A 24,775-nucleotide genomic window follows, 5' to 3' on the forward strand; every position below is an offset into this window, starting at 1 on the left:
AGCGGCCAGCTGACGGAGGACCGGGAACGGGTGTCTTTGCGCCCCTCGGCCGGCAGAGGCCGCTAGCGCGCCCTCCACCCGGGTGGCTCCCGCTCGCGCCGCCGCCTCCCCGAGCAGGGCTGCCCCGGCGGCCGCCTGACCGCCGCCCACCTCCCGCCACCGCGTTGGCCTCAAGACCCTGCGGGAGCCGCGGACATCGCAAGCCCGGCGGAGCGCGGCGGGCGGCGCGGACCCTGCGGGGCGGGCGGCTGGGGGCGCGGCAGGCGCGGGCGGGCCGGCGGGGTCCTCGCGGGTCCTCGGCGGGCCCGGGGGAGGGCCCTCTTTGTGGCTGCAGTTGGCAAGATGGCGCCGGTGGGGGTGGAGAAGAAGCTGCTGCTGGGCCCTAACGGGCCCGCGGTGGCGGCCGCCGGCGACCTGACCACTGAGGAGGAGGAGGGCCAGAGCCTATGGTGAGACCGCGAGGCGGCCGGGCTGGGCTGGCCGGGCCGGGCCGGACCGTCGGACAGACTTAACGGGCCGTCGCGGGCCAGTCAGGTTCAGGCTGGCCCCAGGGCCGACCGCTGTGCCATTGTCCCCACAGGTCCTCGATCCTGAGCGAGGTGTCCACCCGCGCCAGGTCCAAGCTGCCGTCCGGCAAGAACATCCTGGTTTTCGGTGAGCGCCGGTGGCGGGGCGTTGCCCGGGGAGCTGGGGTGGGCGAGGCGGGCGCCCTCTCACTGGTGCCAGCCTTCCTCTCCCCTGCCTCCTGCCCGGGAGAGCCTGGAGACCCTGGCTGGACAGCCTGAGAGTGGCCAAGTCCACCACGGCCGAGGTCAGGACGTTGCCCCTTTTCGAGAGCCCAGGGATGCTGGCAAGGGCTCGTCGGCACATTCCATAGTCTTTTGGCCGCAACATCAGCTTTGCTTTAAATGTCCCTGACTTCCTGCGCTCATAGCCTCGAAGTTCACCGAACTGCGGGCGTAGAGAGGGGAGGGAGTAGATGAAGTTAGCGGAGGAGGCGGGCGAACGAGGTGACTGGGGGTCATCGGGCTGTGGGGAGATGCCACAGGAGCCATTTCTCTATCTTGATGAGCGGTGCACGGTGGGAGGGGCGCTGCAAAGGACAGCAGGTCTTGGAGTCCTCCCCAGGGACTTTTCCTACATTATTTTAGCCTTCACTGCTGGGTTACCTGGGTTAGGTCTCTCAGCGTCTCTGGTCTCCTTTCCTCATACAAGTAAGGGAGTTTGGCTGGGTTCATTTATACAGCAGACCCATTTGTTGAGTGGGTCGTTTACTGTCGGTTTGGGCACTGGGACAGCACAGACATTCCTCAGACACTACACAAGAATGTCAGTTTAGTGAGACACAGATAGATGTGTTGGTGATTGCACTACACCATGTTGGGTATAGACAGATGATTTGGGGCGCATCATATGGCTTGTTGCTGTTTGGAGTTAGGTGTTTTGAAGGGTAGGTGTTAACGTGTAGGGGCCCAGAGGGTTAGTGTTTGGAGGAATACAGAGGTGACAAGGCGAGGCGGGGGTGTTGGAAGTTACCACAGCCTCCTTGTGGAAGGTGTCTGATGAGGTAAGTTCGAGGCAGATGGTGGAAGGCTGAAGAGTCGATGCTTTTTCCTGAAGGCACCCGATTCTTAAGGGCCTTTTATTTTACCTCCATCCTCTGATTCTCACGGGAATCACTGTGAGGGTGGTTTTCCCACTGTTTTTGAGGTGAGTGGCTGGTCTTTAGTTGATGACCACTGCAGCGGGTAACAGAAGACCCTTAGAGGTCATCACGAATTGGGGGATCAAGGGCACCAGATGTGTGTTTAGAAAGGGGGTGCTGGCAGCAGAGTGGCAGGTGGCTCAAAATGAGCAGGTACTGAAGTCAGGCTGAGTGCTCACCGTGTCCAGATGGGATGTGGAGGGCCTGAGTAAGGTAGTGGCATTGGCGGTGGAAAGGAGGACTTGGACCTGTGGGATGCCTTTCAGTTCTCATGTTCTGTAATTCCATATTACTAAATCCCAGGGGTGCTTAGTAGTGTGTTTTGGTGGTGGCTCTTGCTGATGTTTAAGGTTCCTTTTGGGGGGAGGGAGAGTTGTTAGCTGGGTGGAGGGGGATGAGGAGGCGCTTGGTCATTACTAAGGTAGTGCTTAAGAGTTTTGCTTAGGTCTGTAATTATTTTCATCAGTTTCCTAGTCTTCAGGGTGCTTATGAAAGAAATGTACTAAAATCAAAGGTGAATAACAGCTTCATTCTTTATGATTATGAGGCAGGATCAGACTTTTTCAGTTCAGAGTCCCTAGGTTTTAAGGTTAATTATATTCTGAAGATTTCTTGCTTTCCTTATGGTAAAAGTTTATCTTGTGAGAAACTAGCCCCTCCTTTTACTTTCACTTTTCCAGATGCGTGTCTTATAAATTATAGGTAGGGCCTGCAGGCCTGCCTTCTTCCTTTCCTTGTGGGGTAAGGATGACTGCAGTAGATTGTCATTTTAGATCTTGGAAATTGCCACCTTTATCACCTCTCCCCACCCTGACCACTCTTACAGCAGGTCCTACTTTGTTTATGAATACAGGTGAGACCTCAATAGCAAGCTCTACATGAAAGTTCCTTGTGTGAATGTCCAGACTCCCCATCCTTGCCTAGAATAAGCGGTACGCTTTGTCTTACGTGCATCACTTATAGGTGAAGATGGTTCTGGTAAAACAACCCTCATGACTAAACTTCAAGGAGCTGAGCATGGCAAAAAAGGAAGAGGCCTAGAGTATCTCTACCTCAGTGTCCACGACGAGGACCGAGATGGTGAGTGAAGCATTGATCCATGCAAGTCTCTGACTCCTCGGTTGCCACTCCTGCAACATGCCCAGGCATTCTCAATTTTCTCTTTAGGGCTAAGAGAATTAATCACAGGGGAATAGATGAAGTGTATCTCTTTGTAGGACTTTACCTATTTTTCTTTACAGAGTATGTTAGCAAAATGGGGAATGGGCCTGTTACCTGCTGCTCTGGGTAGCCCTTACTTAAGAGGAGAGACTGAGGGTAAAGTTTCAAATGCACATGAAAGTAAGAAACTGAGAAGTTTTTGGACTTCCCTGGTGGCTCAGTGGTTAAGAATCCACCTGCCAACGCAGGGGACACGGGTCCGAGCCCTGGTCCAGTAAGCTCCCACATGCCGCAGAGCAGCTAAGCCCGTGCACCACAACTACTGAAGCCCGCGCGCCTAAAGCCCGTGCTCTACAACAGGAGAAGCCACCACAATGAGAAGCCAGTGCACCGCAATGAAGAGCAGCCGCCTGCTCGCCACAAGTAGAGAAAGCCCGCGTGCAGCAACGAAGACCCAGCATGGCCATAGATAGATAGATAGATAAAATTTATTAAGAAACGAAGAAGTTTTTAAGTGCTTTGGACTTTTCTATGAGAGAAACACTTGGCAGACTGATCTGGGCACCATTGTTACTCTGCCTGGTTTTAGTGGAGAATCTGAAATTGATGTGGTTTAGAGTATAAAAGCTTAACAGATATTCACAAGAGAGTTTTGAGTCTTTTTGTGACAGTGTAGAAATGCTGATTGCTTGTGTGTTTTTGTTTTGTTTTGTTTTGTTTTTTCCCCCAGTGGAGAGAATAGAGGCTCAGAGGTAATAACGTTCTCTTAATTTCTCACGTCTAGAATGTGGATAATAATCGTTTTCTACCTTCTGGGTAATTGGGATGGTTAAAAGTGCATGGTAAAAAAAAAAAAAAAAAGTGCGTGGTAAGCCCTATTATAAGGATTAGATATCATTTAAAATTGTGATAAGTACGATTGTGAGTTGGATTGGAATAATGGTTTTTGGTTACCACTAGTCAGTAATACCTCCTTTGTAAAATTTTAGGCTTTGTGTTAGATCTTGGATGGCTCTAAAGTAAATAATTATTAATGCCTAGATTTTTTTATTTGTAGAAAAGTTACCGTGTAAGGATGAAATATCTTCATTAAATTACTTTCTTAAAATTGCGTTTACCCATTTGTACAATAAGGACCATGATGTAGGGGTGATCATATAAGGGGGCAAACCCCACCACCTCTGGTTCCCCATTTCCTTATTGCTAAAATGAAGAAGCTGAACCCAGGTCCTTCCTTGCACCTTAATTCTTCGAGATCCAAGAATCATTTAAATAGAGGGGAAAAACCCTTTAATCTTAACTTAGTAGTCACCTTAGAACCCCAAGATTTTATTCCTGCTCCTTCTTCCCTGGCTTCCTTTGCCATACTGAACATTCTCTGAAGGATGTGAAAGAAAGGTAGGAGGTAGACCTGGTGTTAAGGGCTCTCCTTGGGTAAGGAGAGCAGAGGCTTTCCAGTGCCCACCTAGGCCCACCGGAGTTTGTGTAGGTAGGGTTGGGACTCAGGGGTCACCGAGCTGGGCTAGGGGGCCTCATATGTCTGAGTGTTTTGCTTCCTGTCTTTGATGATTATTGTGGAAAGAACTTGGGCTTTGGAGCCAGGCAGAACTGGTTCAGAATCCACTCCGGTAGTTACTAGTTGTGACTGACTTAACCACTCTACACCTCAGTTTCCTTATTTGTAGTATTGGGCAATGGTACCAGTTTGTAGGTTGACAGAATGAGAGGTGGCATGTGTCAAGTGTAGCTGAGTGCTTGAGACAGGTGGTAGGTCTAGTACCCTTTTGAAAGTATATGAAACATGGTGTAGATACTCTGACATTGCTATAGCTGCTTGTTTCAAAGGGGCATAAACATATTTCATGCCAAGGATCAAAGTAACTATATTCACTTACCTTTGAGTTAAAATACATGTTAATTTTTATTTCAGATTCCTTAAGGTTGCCTTAAAAACTTAGATCTCTGCATTTATGGGATTTTTTTTAAGCTGCCTACTTGCAAGTTCCTCTTTGATGAAAGAGTTGCCCTTACTTGTGGTTAATTAAACATCTTTTAGCCCCAGTATTTTTTATTGTGTGGTGTGACTAGGTTATAAATATACATTTTGCAAAGAATCACCCAGGTAGAGAAAATAGGTTCTGGCTTGTCCTTGTTTTGTGGTAGGACATGGCATGTCAAAGGACCTCTGACTTAAGGGTTGGGGGCATCCATTTAATGCCACATGTGGTATGTGTAATTCCATGCACATGGGTGAGTTATATGTAGTGGGCAGTGGGAAGAAAGGCTAAAAAAAAGAACCGTGTCTGGTGAGGGGCAGACATTAAAATCTGTAGACTTCAGGTACAGTTTGTTTGTTTGTTTGTTTGTATTTTGGCCACGTCGTGCAGCATGCGGGATCTTAGTTTCCCAACGAGAGATCGAACCCGTGTCCCCTGCGTTGGGAGCACAGAGTCTTAACCACTGGACCGACAGGGAAGTCCCAACAGTGCAGTATTTTTGAAGGCATTCGTAGAATCCAAATCAAAACCGCTATCTGAAATGCATTAGAGTGTTGAAAGTATAGCTAGATGTAGATACCTTTGTTGTACTGTTGAAATAAAGTCATGAATATAAAATTTTTCACAGCATGTTAGTGAATTGATTATACCCAAAAAAAGGTAGCTAACAGAAGACAGGTTTTTAAAGGGTAAGTTGCAATTTATTGGGGAAGAAATTAATGAAATGATATTTTTGATAGTAGGATTTCTCCCTCATGGTGCTTTTATTAAAAAAAATTCTCAAAAACATGTCTAAAATTTTTTAAAAAGTATATTATTAATTTGGAGAACTATCTTCTACAGTTTGATCTTCCAGATATAATTTTAGAATCACATGCTTCATTAAATGTCAGCACTTGCACATTTGTCTGTATATGTTTTTAACTTTACTGTGGAAAACAAAACTACATAAAAGCATAGACCATTTTGATGAACCCCAATATATCTGTCACCTGCCTTCAGGTTAAAAGTTCTAGGTCAATTTTATTTCAGCTGTATTCTCACCCTCTTCTCTTTTCACTCCACATTTGATTATTAAAACAAATTTCAGACATTATATCTTTTTATCTGTAACTACTTCCATATGTATGTCTAAAAGATTAGGATTTTAAAAAAATAATCATATTATCATATCAAAAATAAGTGTAATTCCTTAATATTATCAGGCACCCCGTAATTCATATCTCAGTTTATATAAGTAATGAGTTTATCTTGGCATTTAAATACAAAGGTCCTGTCTCTTTGGCACCCTTTGTGGTATGTGAGCACACTGTTTAGTGTGACTGACACAAGAAGAGCTTGTTTAATCACAGGCTCTTCGGCACAGCTTGCTGCCTCACAGATTGCTGATATCTTAGAAGAATGGATTATTTAGACTATGGCACAGTCGTCCGGGGAACATTTGTAGCTTTTATTAGTATCTTTTGATTCTTATTGAAAGATAAAATGTCCTTCACTCTTTACTCCTCAGACATTGCTGGAATCTTTTTGGATGTGGACACAGTATATTATGGTTGTTAAAAAATTTTATAGTTTAAACAGTTCACAAGGCACCTTGATGAAGAGTTGCTGTCCACTGAGCACTTGGACCCTTTTCTGGTTAGGATTTCTGTCTCTGTTCTGTGTGGAATTCTGTGGCTGTCACCTTTAAGTTCTTCCTTATGTGGCTCTTTGAGCTGTGCTGATGGTCATTGTCAGTAACTTAGCTTCACTTCTTTTCTTAGATCACACACGCTGCAATGTGTGGATTCTGGATGGAGACTTGTATCACAAAGGTCTGCTGAAATTTGCAGTTTCTGCTGAATTCTTGCCGGAGACCCTGGTGATTTTTGTTGCAGACATGTCTAGGCCTTGGACTATGATGGAATCTCTACAGAAATGGGCTAGTGTTTTACGTGAGCACATTGATAAAATGAAAATTCCACCAGAAGAAATGAGGGAGCTGGAACGGAAGTGTAAGTAAAACAGGATTTTCTTAATTGGAAAATTCACTCGTCTTTTTGGATGGTTCCAGCCACCTTCCTTTTCACAGTGTCAAGAGGCTGCAAAGCTTCCCTTACAGAGTGTTTGTGTTTTGTTTGCACCATTTATTTCAGATTTGCTTTTGTAGATTCAGTAGTCAGAAAGTCTTCAAAGCAGTCTTTATCTCAGCTGTCACAGTTGAAGAAAGTAAATCAGTATTCCTTATTATTTTCATTGGTTCTCTTTTATAATAAGGGTTCTTCCTTCACCCCCAAAATGTGATCAGTTCTGTGAGTCTTTTTGCTGTTCTTTTAACTCGTGGTCTGCTGAGTTAGTATCAGTGGGTGTAGAGATTTACTGGGATCTCTGCAGCTTGAGTCCATTTCCCTGTATTTCCATTGAGGTCCTATGGACCCTCTTGTTGACACGTTTAAAGGAAGACCCACAAAAGATAAATCTTTGAGTTCCTACCTTAGTTCCTTTGGGGATCCAGCAAATATGATTTTAGTTAGAAATAAGAAATTCTTTTTTTTTTCATTAAAATGAAAGGATATTTTAAGACTCAAGGCATCCAAGCCCTTTTGAGAACAGAGAACTTTAAAGGAAGTTCTTTTTGTTTTGTTTTGTTTTCCTTAATGTGGTTCAGAAGCTTGTTTTTCCTTTTCGTTGCTTCTGTGCAGTTACATCAGCTTCTGTTCACTTGCCAGGGAAATGGGAGGGGCAGGGGCTGGAGCTGTGGCATCAGCAGTGCTGTCTTGGCCAGGGCAGTCTTGGCTTAGCCTGGCTTATTTCCACGGGATGACATCATTCCCTTTAGTGAATTAATGAGGGCTTCTGGAGCATGGCACACAGGATCTTCAAACGTACTGGCAGAAGGGTTCAGAAATTTTGATGTGCTTTTCAAATGAGATTTCTTGCTGTGTGTCTTCCTGTCATAACTTCACTTGCTCCTGACTACATTAGCTAAAACAGGGAGTTTAACATAGAATTCTTTAGTTTACTGTGTGCATGTGTGTTTCCTGGGACACCCACGTGTGCTGCAGTGATTGTTATGCAGCTCAGCACATCTGTCCTCAAACGCTGACCTTTCTACATAAAGCCTATTTTTCCCCTGAAATAGAGACCCTAAAGACAACTTCTGAGAATAGTTCAGAGCCTGAAGAGCTGTTCTCCTTTCGCTACGCATTTACCATCGTACCCAGACTAGTGGGTTAATGCACAGGAGATTTCAGTTTCTGAACCTGTTTTCCTAGAGTTATAACCTTGTAAAGATTTGTTAAAACAAAAAAAGGAAGAGATTGAGCCAAGGATGTTTTTCTTTCCCAAATAGGGAGACTGTCTGCCTGGTGCCAGATCTGTTCAAGGCATTGGGGATACATACAGCAGACAAGGTGCCCGCTCCTGGGGAGCTTGTGCTCCCATGACACACTGAATTTATTTTGTGGTCCTGGTCATTGATGTCTGTGTTGCTTAGGATTAGATTGAGCTGCTTTGTGACACAAGCCCAAAATAACAGTGGCCTAAACAAGACTGGGTTTTATTTCTCTCTCCTGTGAATGAAATCCAGAGGCAGTTCAGGCCTGGAAAGCATCTTGAGGAAGACAAGTCAAGGACCTTGGCTCCTTTGTACTTACTGCTTTGTCATCTTTAGGGTGTGGTTCTCTTCCTCTTGGCAACCAGAGCTCCAGCCTTCACATCTGTGTTGCAGGCAGCAGGATGGAGGAAACGCAAAGAAGGGCTGAAGGGTGTGTGCCTGCTGTCTTCCTAAGGAGACATTTCCTAAGGAAATGTAGTCTGTGTGGCCGTGTGTTCTAAGTATCAGTGCTCGGTTTGGTTGTAAGGAGGAAGAGGAGAGGACACTGGAGGGCGGCTGGCGATTGCTGGAACCACAACCGTGCCTCATGGCTCTGGCTAACCTTCTGAGAGCCTCTCGTGTGTTCACCACTTTTCCTCTGAGGTGTTTGGAATGGTACTCACGCCTTTCTGTTACCCGTTGAAGGAGTGCCTTTGTTAGTGCTAGTTTTAGGTTACATTTTAATAAAGTGGTTGGCCATCCTCTTGCTTAGAGGACTCCCACTTTCCAGATTAATTGGACTCTAGGTATTGTATTGAATGAGCAAAGGGCTGTCACCCAACCTGCTTTCTGATCCAACACCAGTCTCCAATCTGCTGAGTTTGGAAAGTGCTCGCTCCATGGCCAGCCAGTCTCTTTCTGGATTAGGTTCCTCAGTGGTCCTGAATCTGTGGCAGCTGCTTGGCTGCAGGGTTTGTCTGAGGGGGAGGGCAGAGCAACCCCTAAAGCTGCCAGAAGGTGGTGCTTGTGTGTAGGTTAGTCTTGTCTTTCCTGCTTTGTGTCTGGGGTTTCAGTTGCTTATCAAGTAGAGGAAAAAGATTAGGTGCAGTCTCTTGGGTCTTCTCAGAACTGTGGAACTAACGGGTGATCAATGAGGTAGGAGGGAAAAGAAGAGAAAGAGGCGGCACTCTGCAGTCTCCTTCCCATAGCCACTCCCATCTGATGCTAAAGGGGAGCCCCTGGTGGGCTGATGGCCCCTGCTGTGAAATACTGGCCATCCCACCACCTAGAGAGAAACTGCTAATACTGTGGTATGTGTGTACCCTAAGGGAAATGCACATTTTATTATCCAAATTACACAGTCCTCACTATGTTTTTATCATTCCTTTTCACCACCCCCGTTATGAATATTTGCTCTGCCTTCCAGCTTATTTTCTAAAATGCTGAGTTATTAAAAACACATGTGCGTTTCCTACTGTTTTTGGATAGCCATAATTCAGTCATTCCTTCAGAGAATAGCCTAGCCCAGGGTTTCCCAACCATTTTCATATCATGGCCTGTGTAGAATACAGCAGAGTTTATACAGCATGCTGGGTAGTGGAGGTTCGTGGAGCAGACTGCTGGAGCTGCCCCATCCCTGCCTTCCTTCCCACAGTCACTTAGCTTACCTGTAACCTGTTCCAGGCTCTGCCATGCTCACTGTCTTGGAAGCCCGGTTGAGTGCCTCACGTGACCTTGGGCAATTATAGATATTACCCAGACAGTTAAGCCATTGTATTTTTCATTGACTTGAAGATTTGTTAAAATGCTTTTAAAGAGAAAATGTGGGAAGACTAAAAAGAGTACATATTCTCAATTATATTTATATTTTAAATGTAATTACATATGTAAATTAATTACATACATATAAATTACATTTATAACTCTAGAAAATGCAAACTCATCTGTATTGAAAAAAAAAAGCAGATCAGTGGTTGCCTGGAGTTAGGGATGGTGTTGAGGACAGGTGGGGAAGATAGATTACCAAAAGGTACAAGGAAACTTCTGGGGGTGATAGATAAATGCACTGTCTTTTTCTTTTTATTGCGGTTCGCGGGCCTCTCACTGCCGTGGCCTCTCCCGTTGCGGAGCACAGGCTCCGGACGCGCAGGCTCAGCGGCCATGGCTCACGGGCCCAGCCGCTCTGCGGCATGTGGGATCTTCCCAGACCGGGGCACGAACCCGCGTCCCCTGCATCAGCAGGCGGACTCTCAACCACTGCGCCACCAGGGAAGCCCCCGAATGCACTGTCTTGATTGTGGTACTGACTCATGAGTGTATTCATATGTCAAAAATACCAAATTTAGGGAGTCCCCTGGTGGCCTAGTGGTTAGGATTCCAGGCTCTCACTGCCGTGGCCCGGATTCAATCCCTGTCGGAGAACTAAGATCCTGCAAGCCGTGAGCCATGCCAGAAAGAAAAAAAAAATAAGATTTACATTTTAAACATGCGCAGTTTCTTGTGTGTCAATCTTGGCTCCATAAAGCTAAAGTAAAGCAGATTTAAAAAAAAAAAAGAGAAAATGTGGGAGCCTTTGATTTCTTAAGAGCCTTCAACAGTCATCAGAAAATGCTTCTCTGTTTTTGTCCAAAGTGCAATGCAGTAAAGATCTCTTGAGTATTCATTTATTGAATCTGAAGAAATAAACTGCACTGATGGTTAAAAAAAAAAAATCTCTTGAGTAGATTGTTTTTGTGCGTTTTTTTTTGTTTTTGGCCACGCGGCATGCAGGATCCTAGTTCCCTGACCAGGGATTGAACCTGCGCCCCCTGCATTGGAAGCATGGAGTCTTAACCACTGGACTTCCAGGGAAGTCCCATGAGTAGATTATTTATATTGGCAATGAAATTATATGAATGAGCTTAATTAAAGAGAAGTTGTAGAGATGAAATGTTATATCTGTGCTTTAGGGTTTAGGCAGTGGTTTTTTTCCAGTATTATATGAAAGGTATTGTGCTCCCAGATAATTCCAGAAGCTTATGTAACAATAACCTAAAGTCTTTGTAAATGAGGACTCACTGTTTTAAAATATTCGAAACCTGTTCTGTGGTTGAAGAAGAGTACATGCACTTTTCTCTAGATTCTCTTTAATCTAGTTGTCTGTGTTTTCCTCAGTGAGCATGTTGTGGATGAGAGTAAAAGTCCTTTTGGTCCTTTAGTCATGTTGTGTGTAGAAGAGTAGAGCTGCCGGCTCGAAGTAGCTTTAATCACCATGTCCTTGTTCTCTGGCCTGACATATAACCTTGAAGCACCCAGGAAAAGGTGCAGGTCTGTGGACTTTGTGTTCACTTGCCTTAACCAAGACCATGGACCACTCAGCTTGAAGGCCCTCCTGTGGGGTTGCACCCATGGCCAAAATAGTGCCAAGAAGTAGATGTTATATCACTCACCCCTTATTGTGTTAGGCAGGAACAGGTCCGTGACACATGTGACTCAGGATCTCCTAAAGATGAAACTGAGTCCACAAGAGTGAGGATGATGAGATGCAGATGGTGCTGGTAAGTCCAGCCTCGCTCTTTAGCACGGACGCACGTCAGCTGTATGGAAACAGCATGTTCTTGGTAATTCAGGTGGTTCTGATGAGAACTCTGAGGAGTTTTATAAGTTGTAACGTATTCTAGTGGTCGCGTCTGTTGAAGTAACACAGTTCGACTATCCTAATATTTGAAGATGTAAAATATATAGGAAAAGTGTTGGGAATTCCCTGGTGGTCCAGTGATTAGGACTTGGCTCTTTCACTGCCATGGCCTGGGTTCAATCCCTGGTAGTGGGACTAAGATCCTGCAAGCCTTGCAGCGTGGTCCAAAAAAAGTGTTTTGTTTTGTTTTTCATAGTAGGAACTATTGAAGCCTTAGGAGTTTTTAAAAACCTGTTTAATTGTTAAGAGTTAGATACAATTAAAGATGACCGGGGGAATATCTTTACTGCTCTGAAGTTATACTGCTCAGACTGACTGAAAATGTCAGAATTGCGGTTTTGTATCACCATCCCTAAATCCCTAATATTGCAGTTAAGTCAGATGCAGTTAGGAAGTTTGTCACAACTCTTTATGTTTTGTGCTTATTACTACCTGCTTCAGTTTTCTAAAGCTGGCATGTGCATTTTTTATTGTGTGTGTGTGTGTAATTTTCTTTTTCTTTTTCACCTGTAGTTGTGAAAGATTTTCAAGACTATGTTGAGCCTGAGGAAGGTTGTCAAGGTTCCCCACAGAGAAGAGGGCCTCTGACCTCAGGTCCTGATGAAGAAAATGTTGCCCTGCCTCTTGGTAACAACGTGCTGACTCATAACCTGGGGATCCCAGTGTTGGTGGTGTGCACAAAGGTGTGTGCCAGGGAATTGTACGCTTGGCTGGGTTTGGCAGTGCAGCAAATAAAATGCATTAAGAAAAAAAATCCAATAAAGAACAAACAAAAAAATGGGGGGTTTCAAAAGTTCTTTGATCCTAGTCAGAGCCACTAGGTTGCCCAACTGCAGCATGTGCCATTCACATCATATTCTGTGAGAATGGAGCCCTGTGGAGTGTGCAGTGCACAGCCATGTCCAGTGGGCCTGTTTCTTGATGTGACCTTGTTTGATGCTTAGAGCAACTGTGAGGTGATCAGGGCTATCATATCCCTACTTTATAGATGTGGAAACCGAGGCCCAGGATGAAAGAAGAATCTCCAGTGGCTTTTCACTCTTGTCTATTTATTTAATTAATGCTTGGACTTTGGGCTGTGGCTGCCGCCTTTTTTTTTTTTAAATTAATTTATTTATTTTGGTTGCTCTGGATCTTAGTTGTGGTTGGCGGGCTCCTTAGTTGTGGCATGCAAACTCTTAGTTGCAGCATGAATGTACGATCTATTTCCCTGACCAGAGATTGAACCCGGGCCCCCTGCATTGGGAGCGCGGAGTCTTAACCATTGCACCACCAGGGAAGTCCCATGGCCGCCGCCTTTGAAGCCATGATACTTTATTACTAACAAAGACAGTGTTCCCATCCTTAGCAGGCAGAGAGGCAAAAAGGTGACTCCTTTCTCTTTCTATCTTACCTGCAGTGTGATGCGGTGAGTGTCCTGGAGAAGGAGCATGATTACAGGGACGAGCACTTTGACTTCATCCAGTCACACCTACGGAGGTTCTGCCTCCAGTGTATCCTTGGGGCGCTGTGTTGGGGCCCAGGGGCACAGGCTCCCTTCTGTGTGTGCTAATCCAGGCTTCCTCCAGATGGGGCATCTTCAAAGAGATAAAGTACTTCCTGAATCCAGAATAGTTTTTTGCCAGGGTGAAATTGTGTACATCAGTGGTCCCCAACCTTTTGGGCACCAGAGACCGGTTTCGTGGAAGACAGTTTTTCCACGGACCATGGGGGGCAGGGGAGGGTTCAGGCAGTAATGCGAGCGATGGGGAGCGGCAGATGAAACTTCACTCACTTGCCCACCACTCACCTCCTGCTTTGTGGCCCGGTTCCTAACAGGCTGAGGACCAATACTGGTCTGTGGACCCGGGGTTGGGAACCCGTGGTATACATCATTTTACTTTCTAAAAGTTTACTGTGTTGGAATTTGAGACTTAATAATTTTTGCCTATTTTTGATTACTTTTTATTTTTAATGGTGTACATTTGATAGGCTTTTGTATTAAGAAGAAAGCTGATATGTGATACTTTTATTGCAAATTATTTTTATCATATCTTGGAAATATTTTTAAACTTTGCTTTTTTTATAGAAGAGGTTAATTATCCAACATGATAGTGTTTTGGCTGCTACAGGGTTTCCTTTATGTTTATGTTTTGTGCTGTCCGTGAGAGAGGTGCTGTGTCAGCAGACTTTTGAGTCTTGTTTCTGTAAAAATCCAATAGCAGTTGGTGCCATCATCCCACATCCTGGGCGGGGGAGGGTAAGGGTGGGCTCCACTACTTCCTTTGGGCTCTTAAGCTTGTCCAGCTCAGTGGAGGGTGCCAATAACATGTAGGTACCCAACTCTTGTATGCTTAATGACCAACTTGATCACATGTGGGCATCTGTCTAGGAAAGAATCTGTGTACCCTGGATATGCTGAGGGTTTTCCTGGGCTACCCTCAGAACCATTAAGTTGACTGGGACGCAACCTGATGGGTCAGAAGACAACAGTTTACATGTTCAGAAATGAACTACGTGGCCCGCTATCATCAACATGCTTTATGCTTTTGACCTTCTTTTCTATTAATTTTTCTATTAATTGTGTGTTGATCAAAAACTGAGTATCCTGTGACTAGTACTTTGAGGATTGTGCTTGTATGTATTTGCTTTTGTCTCCTCTTGCAGTGAATTGGTTTTCCTTAAGCAGATTGATTAGATGGAGCGGCCTTGATTTACACATCAGTGAAGGAAGAGAAAAACCTCGACTTGTTGTATAAGTACATAGTTCATAAAACATATGGTTTCCACTTTACCACGCCTGCCTTAGTTGTGGAAAAGGAAGCAGTTTTTATGTGAGTTCTTTATAGGTGATGCTTTCAAACGCTTCTCTTCCTGGTACATTTGCTCTTTACATTCTGTCCTTCCAAGTAAGATGGCTCTGTCTCTCTCTTATACAGCCAGCTTTCTACTACCTTGGGGCAAAGTGCTTGGAGTTGGACCTCACAGGGGATATATACACCCACCTTTCCATCTCTGCTCTTTTCCAGATTAGTTGCCATTCTGCTTCCAGTCTGGGGGAACTGGGTGGAGTGAGGTTAGGGGTGCTGCCTTTCTTCATTGAGAGCAAGTTGCTAAAACATTTTTGCCACTTACTGTCAACTCTGGTAGAATACCGGCTGAGTGAGGGAGTTGCAGTATAGGGAATTGGTGCTTTGAGGATTCTGAACGTTTTCCGTTGAAGCATCTGGTTTATTGGCATCCATTGGCAGGGATGACTGCCTACGCCCTCCTTCGCATCCCATCAGCTTGAGCTTTGGCTGTACTGAACGCCTGTTGTGTTTCTGGTGTTTCACATTTGAGGAGCCACTGGGGCTGATTGTCCTGGGCAGAGACTTGGATACCTGTTAGTCCTAATTTGTGTCATTCTCTCAGTGGAGAATGGTGGGTGTTGTTCATGCATAAGTAAATGTTAAAGGTGTGGTCCCTGAGAGGACTTGTGCTAGTATCATGCTTTTAGGCTTAGATATCCTCTTAAGAAAGAATTACAGTTCGTTCAACAAATACTGAGCACTTCCTCGGAGACCAGGTTCTATGCTGAGGGCAGAAATGAATGAGATGTGGTCCCTGCACATGGCACTTTAATGGACACACACAGCCGAGGAGGGGTAGGGCAGTACTGGGGTAGTAGAGACAATGTGGCAGGGAGAGCAGAGGAGTAATGCTGGGAGGGTGAGTGGTGCATCCCAGGCAGGCCAGAAGGAGTGGAAGGGTGGGAGAGTCTGGGAGAAGACTGAAGGTGTGAAAGCTGAGAGCTCTCGGGACCGAATAGGCTGCCTCCTCAACATTTAGGGAGAGCCTCACTTGGGCTCTTCCCAGACAGCAGACAAGAGACTTAGACTGATTTTAGAGAATTGTTGTCTAGAGCAGTCAGGCCAGCACCAAAGCCACAAGCTCTCAGTGAGTGGTATGCTTTTGGAGTCAGTCAGTACCCAAATCACTTGTGATCCTGAGGAGAGGGAGGATCAGGGAGACTGGATGTGTTCAGGGCTGGTCTGGAGTGGAGAAGAAGCTCAGAGCTTCTGAAGGTGACACAGGTCATGGCAGTATCTTGGTCATGCTCTGTCCCTTTGCACCTTTGGTCCTGTTGGTAGTTGCCTGTTGGGGAGCCAGTGAAGTCGTCGGAGCCATTGGGGTGGAGAGCCCTGGCTAAGCACCTTCTTGGTTCTAGAGCTGTGGAGCAGGAGTTGGATGGAGAATGAGAAGCCTGTGGGAACAATCAGTTGCCATCTTTTAGAGCTTCTAGATAAAAGTATGTCATATAGGGCATTTTACAATTGTTCCTTATCCTAGGCTGCAGCTTAGCTTAATGGAACCTGGGTGCCATCCTGCCCTGCGATGTCAAGCTGGGCAGCTCCCACATAGGATCCTCAAGAACTTGTGTCCCTCTGGTTTGAGGCCCAGGATAGTGCAGGTCCTGCTACTCCCCTTGGCTCCAGGGTACATATTCACACATCAGTAAAATTAACCAATCCATAAGAAAACTGTTGTCAGAAGAGTTCTCAGAGAAACAGCTCACAGGGGTGTCTTCATACCAAAGCCCAGAGAAACAGCCCTATCCTGAGCTCTATCCTATGTGTTGCTCTGTATTCTCCACTCTGTCAGAAAAGGGCCCCATTGTGTCCTTGTTCTTCTCAGCAGAGTTGTGGAAAAGCTCTGAACACTTCCTTTGGGTCAGCATGTATAGTCAGTAAGATCTCGCTCTGGCTCCTTAGGCCTTGGGCCTCATGAACTCAGTATGGAGCAGGACCTGTGAGGTTGAGCTGATGGACTACACTTGCAGTGAATATTGGCTTGTCTGCCAAAAGCTACAAGCCGGCCCAGCAACTGCAGACCAGAACTTGTGGGAAAGGATCTCAGCCAGGAGTCCTCTCTAACCCGGTGTGCTGAGTATTCCATAAGGCAGTCCCAGAAAAAGCAAGTCAGTCTCTGTGTCTTTGCCTTTAGACCTGCAGGCTGGGACAATGAAAAGAAAATAGCTATTTTACATGAAAATTTCACAACTGTGAAGCCAGAAGATGCATATGAAGACTTTATTGTGAAACCTCCTGTGAGAAAGGTACCAAAATCAATCACTTTAAGAGTTGCAGGTGGGGAATTCCCCAGCGGCTCAGTGGTTGGGACTCTGCGCTTTCACTGCGGAGTGACTGGGTTCGATCCCTGGTCAGGGAACTAAGATCCCACAAGCTGCGCAGCGTGGCCTCCCCGCTCAACCACCAAAAAAAAAAAAAGAAATAGTTGTAGGTTTTTTTCATGGGAAAAGAAACATAAAGAAACAAGTCTTACACATTGAACCATTTGGGGGGGTAAAAAGAAATAATCCAAGGGCCTTTTAAAAAAAGTCTTTAGATGAAATCGTGTTATGTAATTGGCTCTGGGTGGCACAGCATGAGTGATGGACTGCCACTGCTGCCTCTGGATTACTGTTAGTAGATCCCACTTGCTCCTGTGATCACCTGCAGACCCGGATCTGGGAGGTATTGTTTAGAACCTGCCAGACTTAAAAATGTCATTTGGCCATATGCCAAGGCTGGTCTTGGAACAGGGTCTTTGCCAGGCTAGAAAGACTTGACCTCTGCAGTCACCGCAGGGACTCCCCAAACCCATGTTGAGACATGAGCACAAGATTCTCCTTTCAGCATGAATTTTGACAAGTAGTTGGGGGTGTTCTTGGTCTATGACCACAAATGAGTGTGTCACTTCACTTCACAGCTGGTCCAGGACAAAGAGTTGGCAGCGGAGGATGAGCAGGTGTTCCTAATGAAGCAACAGGTAAGAAGACCAGTGAGGCCAGAGCAGAGGCCTTCTCATGAATGAAACCAGCTCCCTGGCATGAAGTGGGGGTATCACAAAGAGCTTGCAGGGACAAAGGGGTTGCCACCAGTTCTTGTTCTCTCCCATTTCTAGGATTGGTACAGGGTAGGGGGCCCCTCAGGGGATCCCCTTCCTGCCTTGCAGATTCTCCTACAGTGATAGGCTTAGTATCTTATTAAGTACCTGCTCTGTCTGCAAATGTAGATTTTCTGGCGTAGTATTTCCCATGTTGACAGTTTACCAGACGCCCTGACCTCACTTCCGTTAGTTCACATAGTCCCACAGAGCCCTGTGCGTGAAGGCAGGTGAGCTGATATACACATTATGTAGGTGAGGAGAGTAAACCCAAGCTGACAGTTCAGAATGCAGACCCAGTCCCACCTTTCTGTTTCACTGAGAGTGGTGTTAGACACATCACGGGTTTGCCTGATGATGCAGGCAGGTCAGCAGGGGGTGTTGATGTTTTTTTTTTTTACCAACTTTTCCTTTTGTGCTCTCATTGCTTCTTTAGTTTCAAAACTGGTTACTGGGAATATTTTTTGTTCACCATATACCAAATTGCTCAATTTAAATATTTTGCATTTATAGTGTAGAACCTCTGACTTGGTTGTTGTTAATGGTGCCCTCTAGTGGAATACTTGGAAGTGTTTCTCCGGACCTTCAGTACACTCTGCAGGCCTTGGTTAATGATCGGTGTGTCCCTCTCTTTGCAGTCACTCCTTGCCAAGCAGCCAGCCACACCCACGAGAGCCTCCGTGAGTACCTTAAACTAAACAGAGGGTCAAGACCCAATGTCATGTCTTCAAACTTTATACCATTATTTGTGAGAGCTTACATTTGTGTGAGCTTTTGTATATTCGGAGGGAATTTGGTCCCTCTAAAAGCCCAGGGCCAGGAACATGGTAGGAACTCAGAAAATGTCTAATGAAGGAATACAGCTCTGGGAATTAGAGTGAACGGGTTTTGTTATCTTGGTATCTCTTCTCTCAGGAGAAATTGGGATCTAAAAAAGGGACTGAGCTGGGCACAAACTCCCATTCCTGCCACCCTTCTCCCTAGACTGTGAAAAATACCCTGCAGAAGCATGTCTTCATTTTTGGAATATGTACCTTCTGTTATTTTTATGCCTGTGTGTGACTTGGGCTGGTTTTGGACTTAGGAATCCCCTGCAAGAGGACCCTCTGGCTCTCCAAGAACCCAGGGCCGGGGAGGGCCAGCCAGCGTGCCTAGTGCCTCCCCAGGCACATCAGTAAAGAAGCCGGACCCAAACATCAAAAGTATGTATCCTGTCTCTTTGGAGAGTGGTTTAGTCCTAGGCCTCGTTCCTACTTTAGGGGCTGAGTAGCTGGGTTTGGAAGGTGGAGACTCAAGGCTTCTTTCCCAAGAAGGGCTGCTTCCCACTTCCTCTCTCTGAGAGAGGGAGTTCATGGTTGGCAGAGACCAAGGCCTCTTCCTTTGTTGGAATTGGTGGCCCTTGCACCTGGCTTTGTTTAAGACCTTGGTTAGGCCTCTATATTCAGAGAAGAATACAGCATAAGAAGTCACTTTAAAATGTATATTTTGAGTTCTCGGTTTTGTTGCTTATTAGGTTTATATTATTACCATTTATGAATTGTCACTTGTTTTGTCAAGCTCAGTTACTTACTAGTTTAAGTAGCCCTTACCCCAGTGACTTAATAACACCCCAAGATGTTGGCTGCAGTAAAACCCTAAAATTATATTTAGTTCTTGCATGTTCAATGACTGTCTTCTATTCTGAATGAGAACTTTTCACAGCAGCTTTGGAACGTTACGGGCTTATAAAACTTTGAAAAACACTGCCTCATGGACAGGGAGATGATATGGAGCACAGGTTATCTATTATGCCTCTGAACAGGTGGGAAATCTAAACAGGTTTCCACTTATTAATTATGCTAACACATAATCAGCCTTAGCAGTGGCAATGTATAAGGCATCATAGTGAATGAATCTGCTCAGTATCCCAGGAAGATCATAACCACAAATGTATAATTCCAAGCTGAAAAATAGTTTGTTGCTGTTTAATTGGGTCATTCAGTTTGTGTGATGCTTTTTTTCTTAATGTTTCCTTAGATAATGCAGCAAGTGAAGGGGTGTTGGCCAGCTTCTTCAATAGTCTGTTGAGTAAAAAAACAGGCTCTCCTGGAAGTCCTGGTGCTGGTGGGGTGCAGGGCACAGCCAAGAAGTCAGGTACTGAAGGGCCCCCAAAGACTTAGGACCCTTGTGATCAAGGAGTGCTGGAAGGTGGGGTGGTGGACAGGAGTGTCTGCTTTCACTGACCTGCGGACCCCTTGATGTTCTGAACAGATTTCCACCTTACACTGAGCAGTATACTTTACAGTAGGATTACCTTATTACCATGCATGTTTCTTGGTACATTTAAGGTGGGATTTATGTATATTCAGGTTCTCAAGAACTGACTGTTGGCTGAGTTGAGGTAGATCCTAAATATTGGGCTGGCCAAAAAGTTCGTTCGGGTTTTTCTGTAACATCTTACGTAACGAACTTTTTGGTCAGCCCAGTACATGGGCCAGGTGTAGAAGTTCTGTCCATTGGAAGTCATGGTCTAGAGTGTACCATTGACATTTTATTTAGTCTTTAATATTCTGCGTTGCTTTACAAGGATTTTGCTCACTCTACTGCCTCCAGTCTTGCCGTCAGCTGCCTGTGAACCCTCACTGTCTCACTGGAGGGTCGTCATTTTCTCCTCCATGAAGCTCCCCACCCTTGTCACACATAGACATCTCTGTGACAGCCCACCCATCTGTTCTTCCATGTGGGCACATAGGGCAAGTCTATGTCTTTTTGGTCTCTGAAACAAAAGAAACAGGTTCCTTGGGAATTACAAATTTTCCCAGAAAGCTTGAGGCCATTTCCAAAGGGTTTTAATTTTCCATTGGCTATAAGTAATATTAATAGAGTATTTTCCTTAATTGATGTTTTCCAATCAAAGGAAACCCTCAAGAAATCACTCCATCATCAGGTCAGCCTGTGCTTTCAGGTGCTCTGGAGTTCTTGAAGACTCAGAATCTGTCTGATCTGTTGGCCCAGGCTATAAACTGGTATTCCCTGGGAGGAAGTAGGGGTCACTTCTAGGCCCCAGTTAATGTTCAAGAACAAAAAGTATGTGCACCAACTTTGTGCTGTATCGAAATGGCCAACCTTAGTCTTATATTCTTATTGAAATATGGTGTTCCAGGATATCCATGTGAATCAGTTGTAATTAGTAACAAAACATAAACACCTGTTCTGTCTGAGGTACAGAAAGTCGTTTGCTGCATGCCAGAAACTCAAATACCACCTCTAGGAAGATGGTGATGAGAGAGCATAGGGGTGAGAGGGTTTTCAGAAAGGCCTTTGTGTTTGGCACAAAGGCATCCCCAGGCAGGGGGCAGTAATGTAGTTGGGGAGCCCAGACCTGTGGCATTTGGAATTAAGAAGGGCTGAATTAGAGTCTGTCTCCTTATAACCATTGCAATGAAAAAAGACTTTCCTTATTCTTATTGGAGTTATTATCACCAAAAATGATTATAGAAATCTGTATAGGTTTTTTTTGAAATCTGTATAATTTTAAATGTTACTTAAAAAAAATTTTTTTTTCTTCTCTCATCACTGCTGCTTTTTTTTTTTTCTTTAAAGGACAAAAGACTGTGTTGACAAATGTTCAGGAAGAACTGGATAGAATGACTCGAAAACCAGACTCCATGGTAACAAACTCTTCAACAGAAAATGAAGCCTGATCCTCCTTAAAAAGTGCATATGTAAAATGACCAAATAACTATATTGATCTGCTCTAAGACCAGGATTTTTCTGATATGGCACATGCTATCAGTTTTTTGGGGCAGGGGAGATGAACTTAAAAAAAAAAAAATACTTCATTGGCTTGTCCGAGTGTGAAATGCACCTTTAGGAAGGTTATGTGTCAGACCCCTTTGTGAAGGATAACCCTTGGACTCTCAGGCATGTGGCTCTCTCATGGGCAGCAAGTGCAGCTGGGCTTCTTGGGGAGGGGAAGGTAGATGGAGAGAAAGAGGGCCCACTTACTTTCAGGGTGGAGCCAATGAGACCAGGAAGTCATTGATCAGATGGTGGCTAGTCTGACCAGTTGCATGTTAACAGATTCACTTGTTCTTGGGAAGCAGATTAAGTAGCAGAAAGTCCAGGAAAGAGAAAGACTGAAAGGAGGAATGAGAGAAGTGTTGGTAGGGAAGCTGAATGTTGCAGGAAGTGGAGGAGGAGGAGATGAGCAGTGTTAGTAAATACTGTGTGTTCAGTAGAAGTCGAATAATCATTTTTAAGACTTAAAATCAGAAGCATTTCCAAACTAAACACTAAGCAAAATGGGAATTGGACTTGTTCTGAATGCATCTTTAACTTATGAAAGATGTGTTAAGTGTGGGGATGCCTGAGTCAGGTGGAGCCGGTATGGGGGTGGGGAAGATGGCAGCTGCCCAGGACTCACGTGCTTAGCCCAGGCCATGTCCTTGTGGGAGGTGTTGGGCTCCACGCGTGTGTGTCGTGGGGCAGTCACTGTGGGGTATGTTTAAAGTCAGCAGTTACAAATTTAGTTTACTTTGAATTGTGTTTTCTAAATAGCTTCTGCTTTGTTTTTAAAAAAAATTTTTTTTTAACTACCACAGGCTGGCCTACTAGTAGAGAATGGGTGACCAACCTCTCATTTTACCATAATGCAGTGTGCTACAGAAAGTTTGAAGGAGGTTTTCAATGTAAATACACTCCAGTTAATTGGCTTACACCAGTCCCTGCCTTATGGTCATTGGAAACCTTCGTGGAGTTCCTTTGATGCAAAAGGGTTTTGTCCTAGCTCCCTGGTCTCATCAGTGCTATCAGATGGACAAATAAGTGTGAATGTTTTATATTGAAAATGGAAATTTCTCTTGTTTTATGTTTTTCATAAACTGTAGCATTTTTTTCTTATGGAAATAAGTGTTTCAAGTGTCTCCATTTAGGGCAAATTCATGCACATTGTCATGCCACACCATCATCCTGGAAGTGACTTCTATGGATTTAAAATGGCACTTTTAATTTTATACATGACACAGAACATTAAAATGCAAACACTACCATTAATTTAATACATAAAACGTTTGTTGTCAAATCAAGGGAAAAACTACAGTTCACTTATGTGGAATTTACTTTTTTTATATGAATGTTTGTTGTACTGTGTCTAAGCATAACTTCCCTAATGTCATTACTTTTACATACCAGATTTGACTGACCACTAACCATACTGGACATAACTTAATATCGTATGTTATATAACAAGACTCTAAGACTGTCTTGAGTTGCTTTTCTGTAAAGGTCTGAACACTGTTAAGGAGAAAGCTGAGTATTTACTTGCCTTTCTGACAAACATAAAAATGTGTTTCTTGTGCCAGTCTTATTGTTGAAAATACACTTTTTTCCCCCCTTTTTAATTCAGTTTTTTTTTTTTTTTTTAATGTATTCTGGCTTCCAGTTACCAGATTTTCCAGGTAATGACAGTAAACTGACTTGGAATGATGGTTGTGGTGTAATGACCAATAGATGCCAAACAGCTTGTGGCCACACGAATGATGGGGTCACTTAATCCCTCCATAGCAGCTGGCAGGGGCAGGGAGCACAAAATGAGTGACCTCAGAAATAAGAAAGAATTCTTCGAACGGCACATGCCTAAGAGGGATACAGTGTGATTTTAAATTTTAATGCAAAACTTTACTTTTTGTTTATTTTTTATCATTTAAACTGATAAGCACTTTTTGTGTCAATATAAAATGTACTAAAACCGAAGAAATGCTAAGACACCTGTCTTGTGAAGGAAGGTTTCTTGGAGATCACTTTAGTTTCTCATAACAAGTGGATACTCCTAGGATCAGAAGAAACTGATGTATAGTGTCATGTGCTCAGTGGTTGCCAAAGTCTACCAACTTTGGGGAGCTGCAGGGTTCTTTTTAGGGGGGGTGGGAGGAGGGAGCATATTTTTTGTTATTTTGGGATTTTCATGCATTGGAACCAAAGGCCAAACAATAAACAGCCTTTACTTTTTAAAGTAAAATTCATTTCATTTGCAGAATACACTTGTATGGTAGACTGTTAAAGATAATTTTATGACTATTTATGTACATTGTAGTGGTTACATCTGCTGTTTGTCTTTAAAATGGAAAAATCAAAGAAATAAGCCCAACCTTGAAGATAAGGCCACGATAAAGGCCATGAATTGGTCTTTCCTAAAAATGCAACGGGTATGCTGCTAGAATTATTTAATTTTGTTTGCACTTTTTTTTTTTGGATTGGCATTTTTAAACCAGTATTTAAACTGAAGATGTGTTTTATTAGTTTAACAAAGTTGAAAGTGACTGCTCTGTACATCATGACCTTAACAATGTTGATGCTGTATGTGAAAGTTCACTGTTGTCTCTATACTAGGTTTATTGGTGTTTTTAACTTAAAATTAGGACTGCAGATTATTCCCCCACCAGCCTTAGTCCAGGGGTGTGGCTCTGTCCAGATGCAGTATGCAGTCATGTGGAACCTTGCTTTCTAGTGCTGGAAAAGAAGATGTCTCTAATTACTGGCTTCAATAAACACGAATCCAGACTGCTTACAATTTTTGGTGACTTTCTTTATGATAAATCATCCCACTGGAGATACACTGAATTGTCTGCTAGTCATATAAGGTATCTACCATGTAGCTAAAAATGTATACCTCTCTCATTTGAAATTATCAGAAATTCTGTTAAAGAATATTTTAAAACCATATTTTGATATATGTGGAGTTCCAGGCTGTAAGTAAAGTGCAAGGGGTGTGAGTTGTCCAACATATTTTCTTGTCTATTAGATAAGTTTTTGATTATCTGAATTGGGTAAGAAATTTTCACTTAACTAATTTAGAAGCCTTGAGGATTCATAGAGGAATTTCAGAGCAGCTGTACCATAATGCTTCTCACCTGCTGAAATGGGCAACAGTAAAGTATGTTTAAGAAAATCGGACACTTTATATTAGAGATGAATTGTGTTTCTGATTATTACACTTTAAGCATGTTGAATTTTCTGTTCTTTAAAGCTGATTTATTACACAGCTTTTCTCCCCA

General features: G+C 44.1%; 1 protein-coding gene across 3 annotated transcripts; it reads left to right on the forward strand.

Moving 5' to 3' along the window:
- The first annotated feature begins 316 nt into the window (after nt 1-316).
- Nucleotides 317-24,288, forward strand: DYNC1LI2 (dynein cytoplasmic 1 light intermediate chain 2). 3 transcript variants are annotated; one of them, XM_027119687.1, is made up of 13 exons: nt 317-449; nt 581-654; nt 2,669-2,785; nt 6,627-6,857; nt 12,348-12,517; nt 13,234-13,327; nt 14,512-14,647; nt 16,800-16,911; nt 17,565-17,624; nt 18,380-18,421; nt 18,826-18,943; nt 19,758-19,874; nt 21,324-24,288. In XM_027119687.1, exons 1-13 carry the CDS (start codon nt 343-345, stop codon nt 21,422-21,424), a joined length of 1,479 nt encoding a protein of 492 aa, XP_026975488.1. In that variant the 5' UTR covers nt 317-342; the 3' UTR covers nt 21,425-24,288. The 3 variants fall into 3 exon arrangements, with proteins under 3 accessions (XP_026975488.1, XP_026975490.1, XP_026975489.1); XM_027119689.1 differs by lacking the exon at nt 6,627-6,857; XM_027119688.1 differs by lacking the exon at nt 19,758-19,874 and having other exon boundaries at nt 318-449.
- Nucleotides 24,289-24,775: the final 487 nt, after the last annotated feature.

This window comes from Aethalodelphis obliquidens, unplaced genomic scaffold (genome assembly GCF_003676395.1).
Source record: "Aethalodelphis obliquidens isolate GAN/ISIS:26980383/991018 unplaced genomic scaffold, ASM367639v1 scaffold20, whole genome shotgun sequence".
In the NCBI taxonomy this organism is placed as follows: domain Eukaryota; kingdom Metazoa; phylum Chordata; class Mammalia; order Artiodactyla; family Delphinidae; genus Aethalodelphis; species Aethalodelphis obliquidens.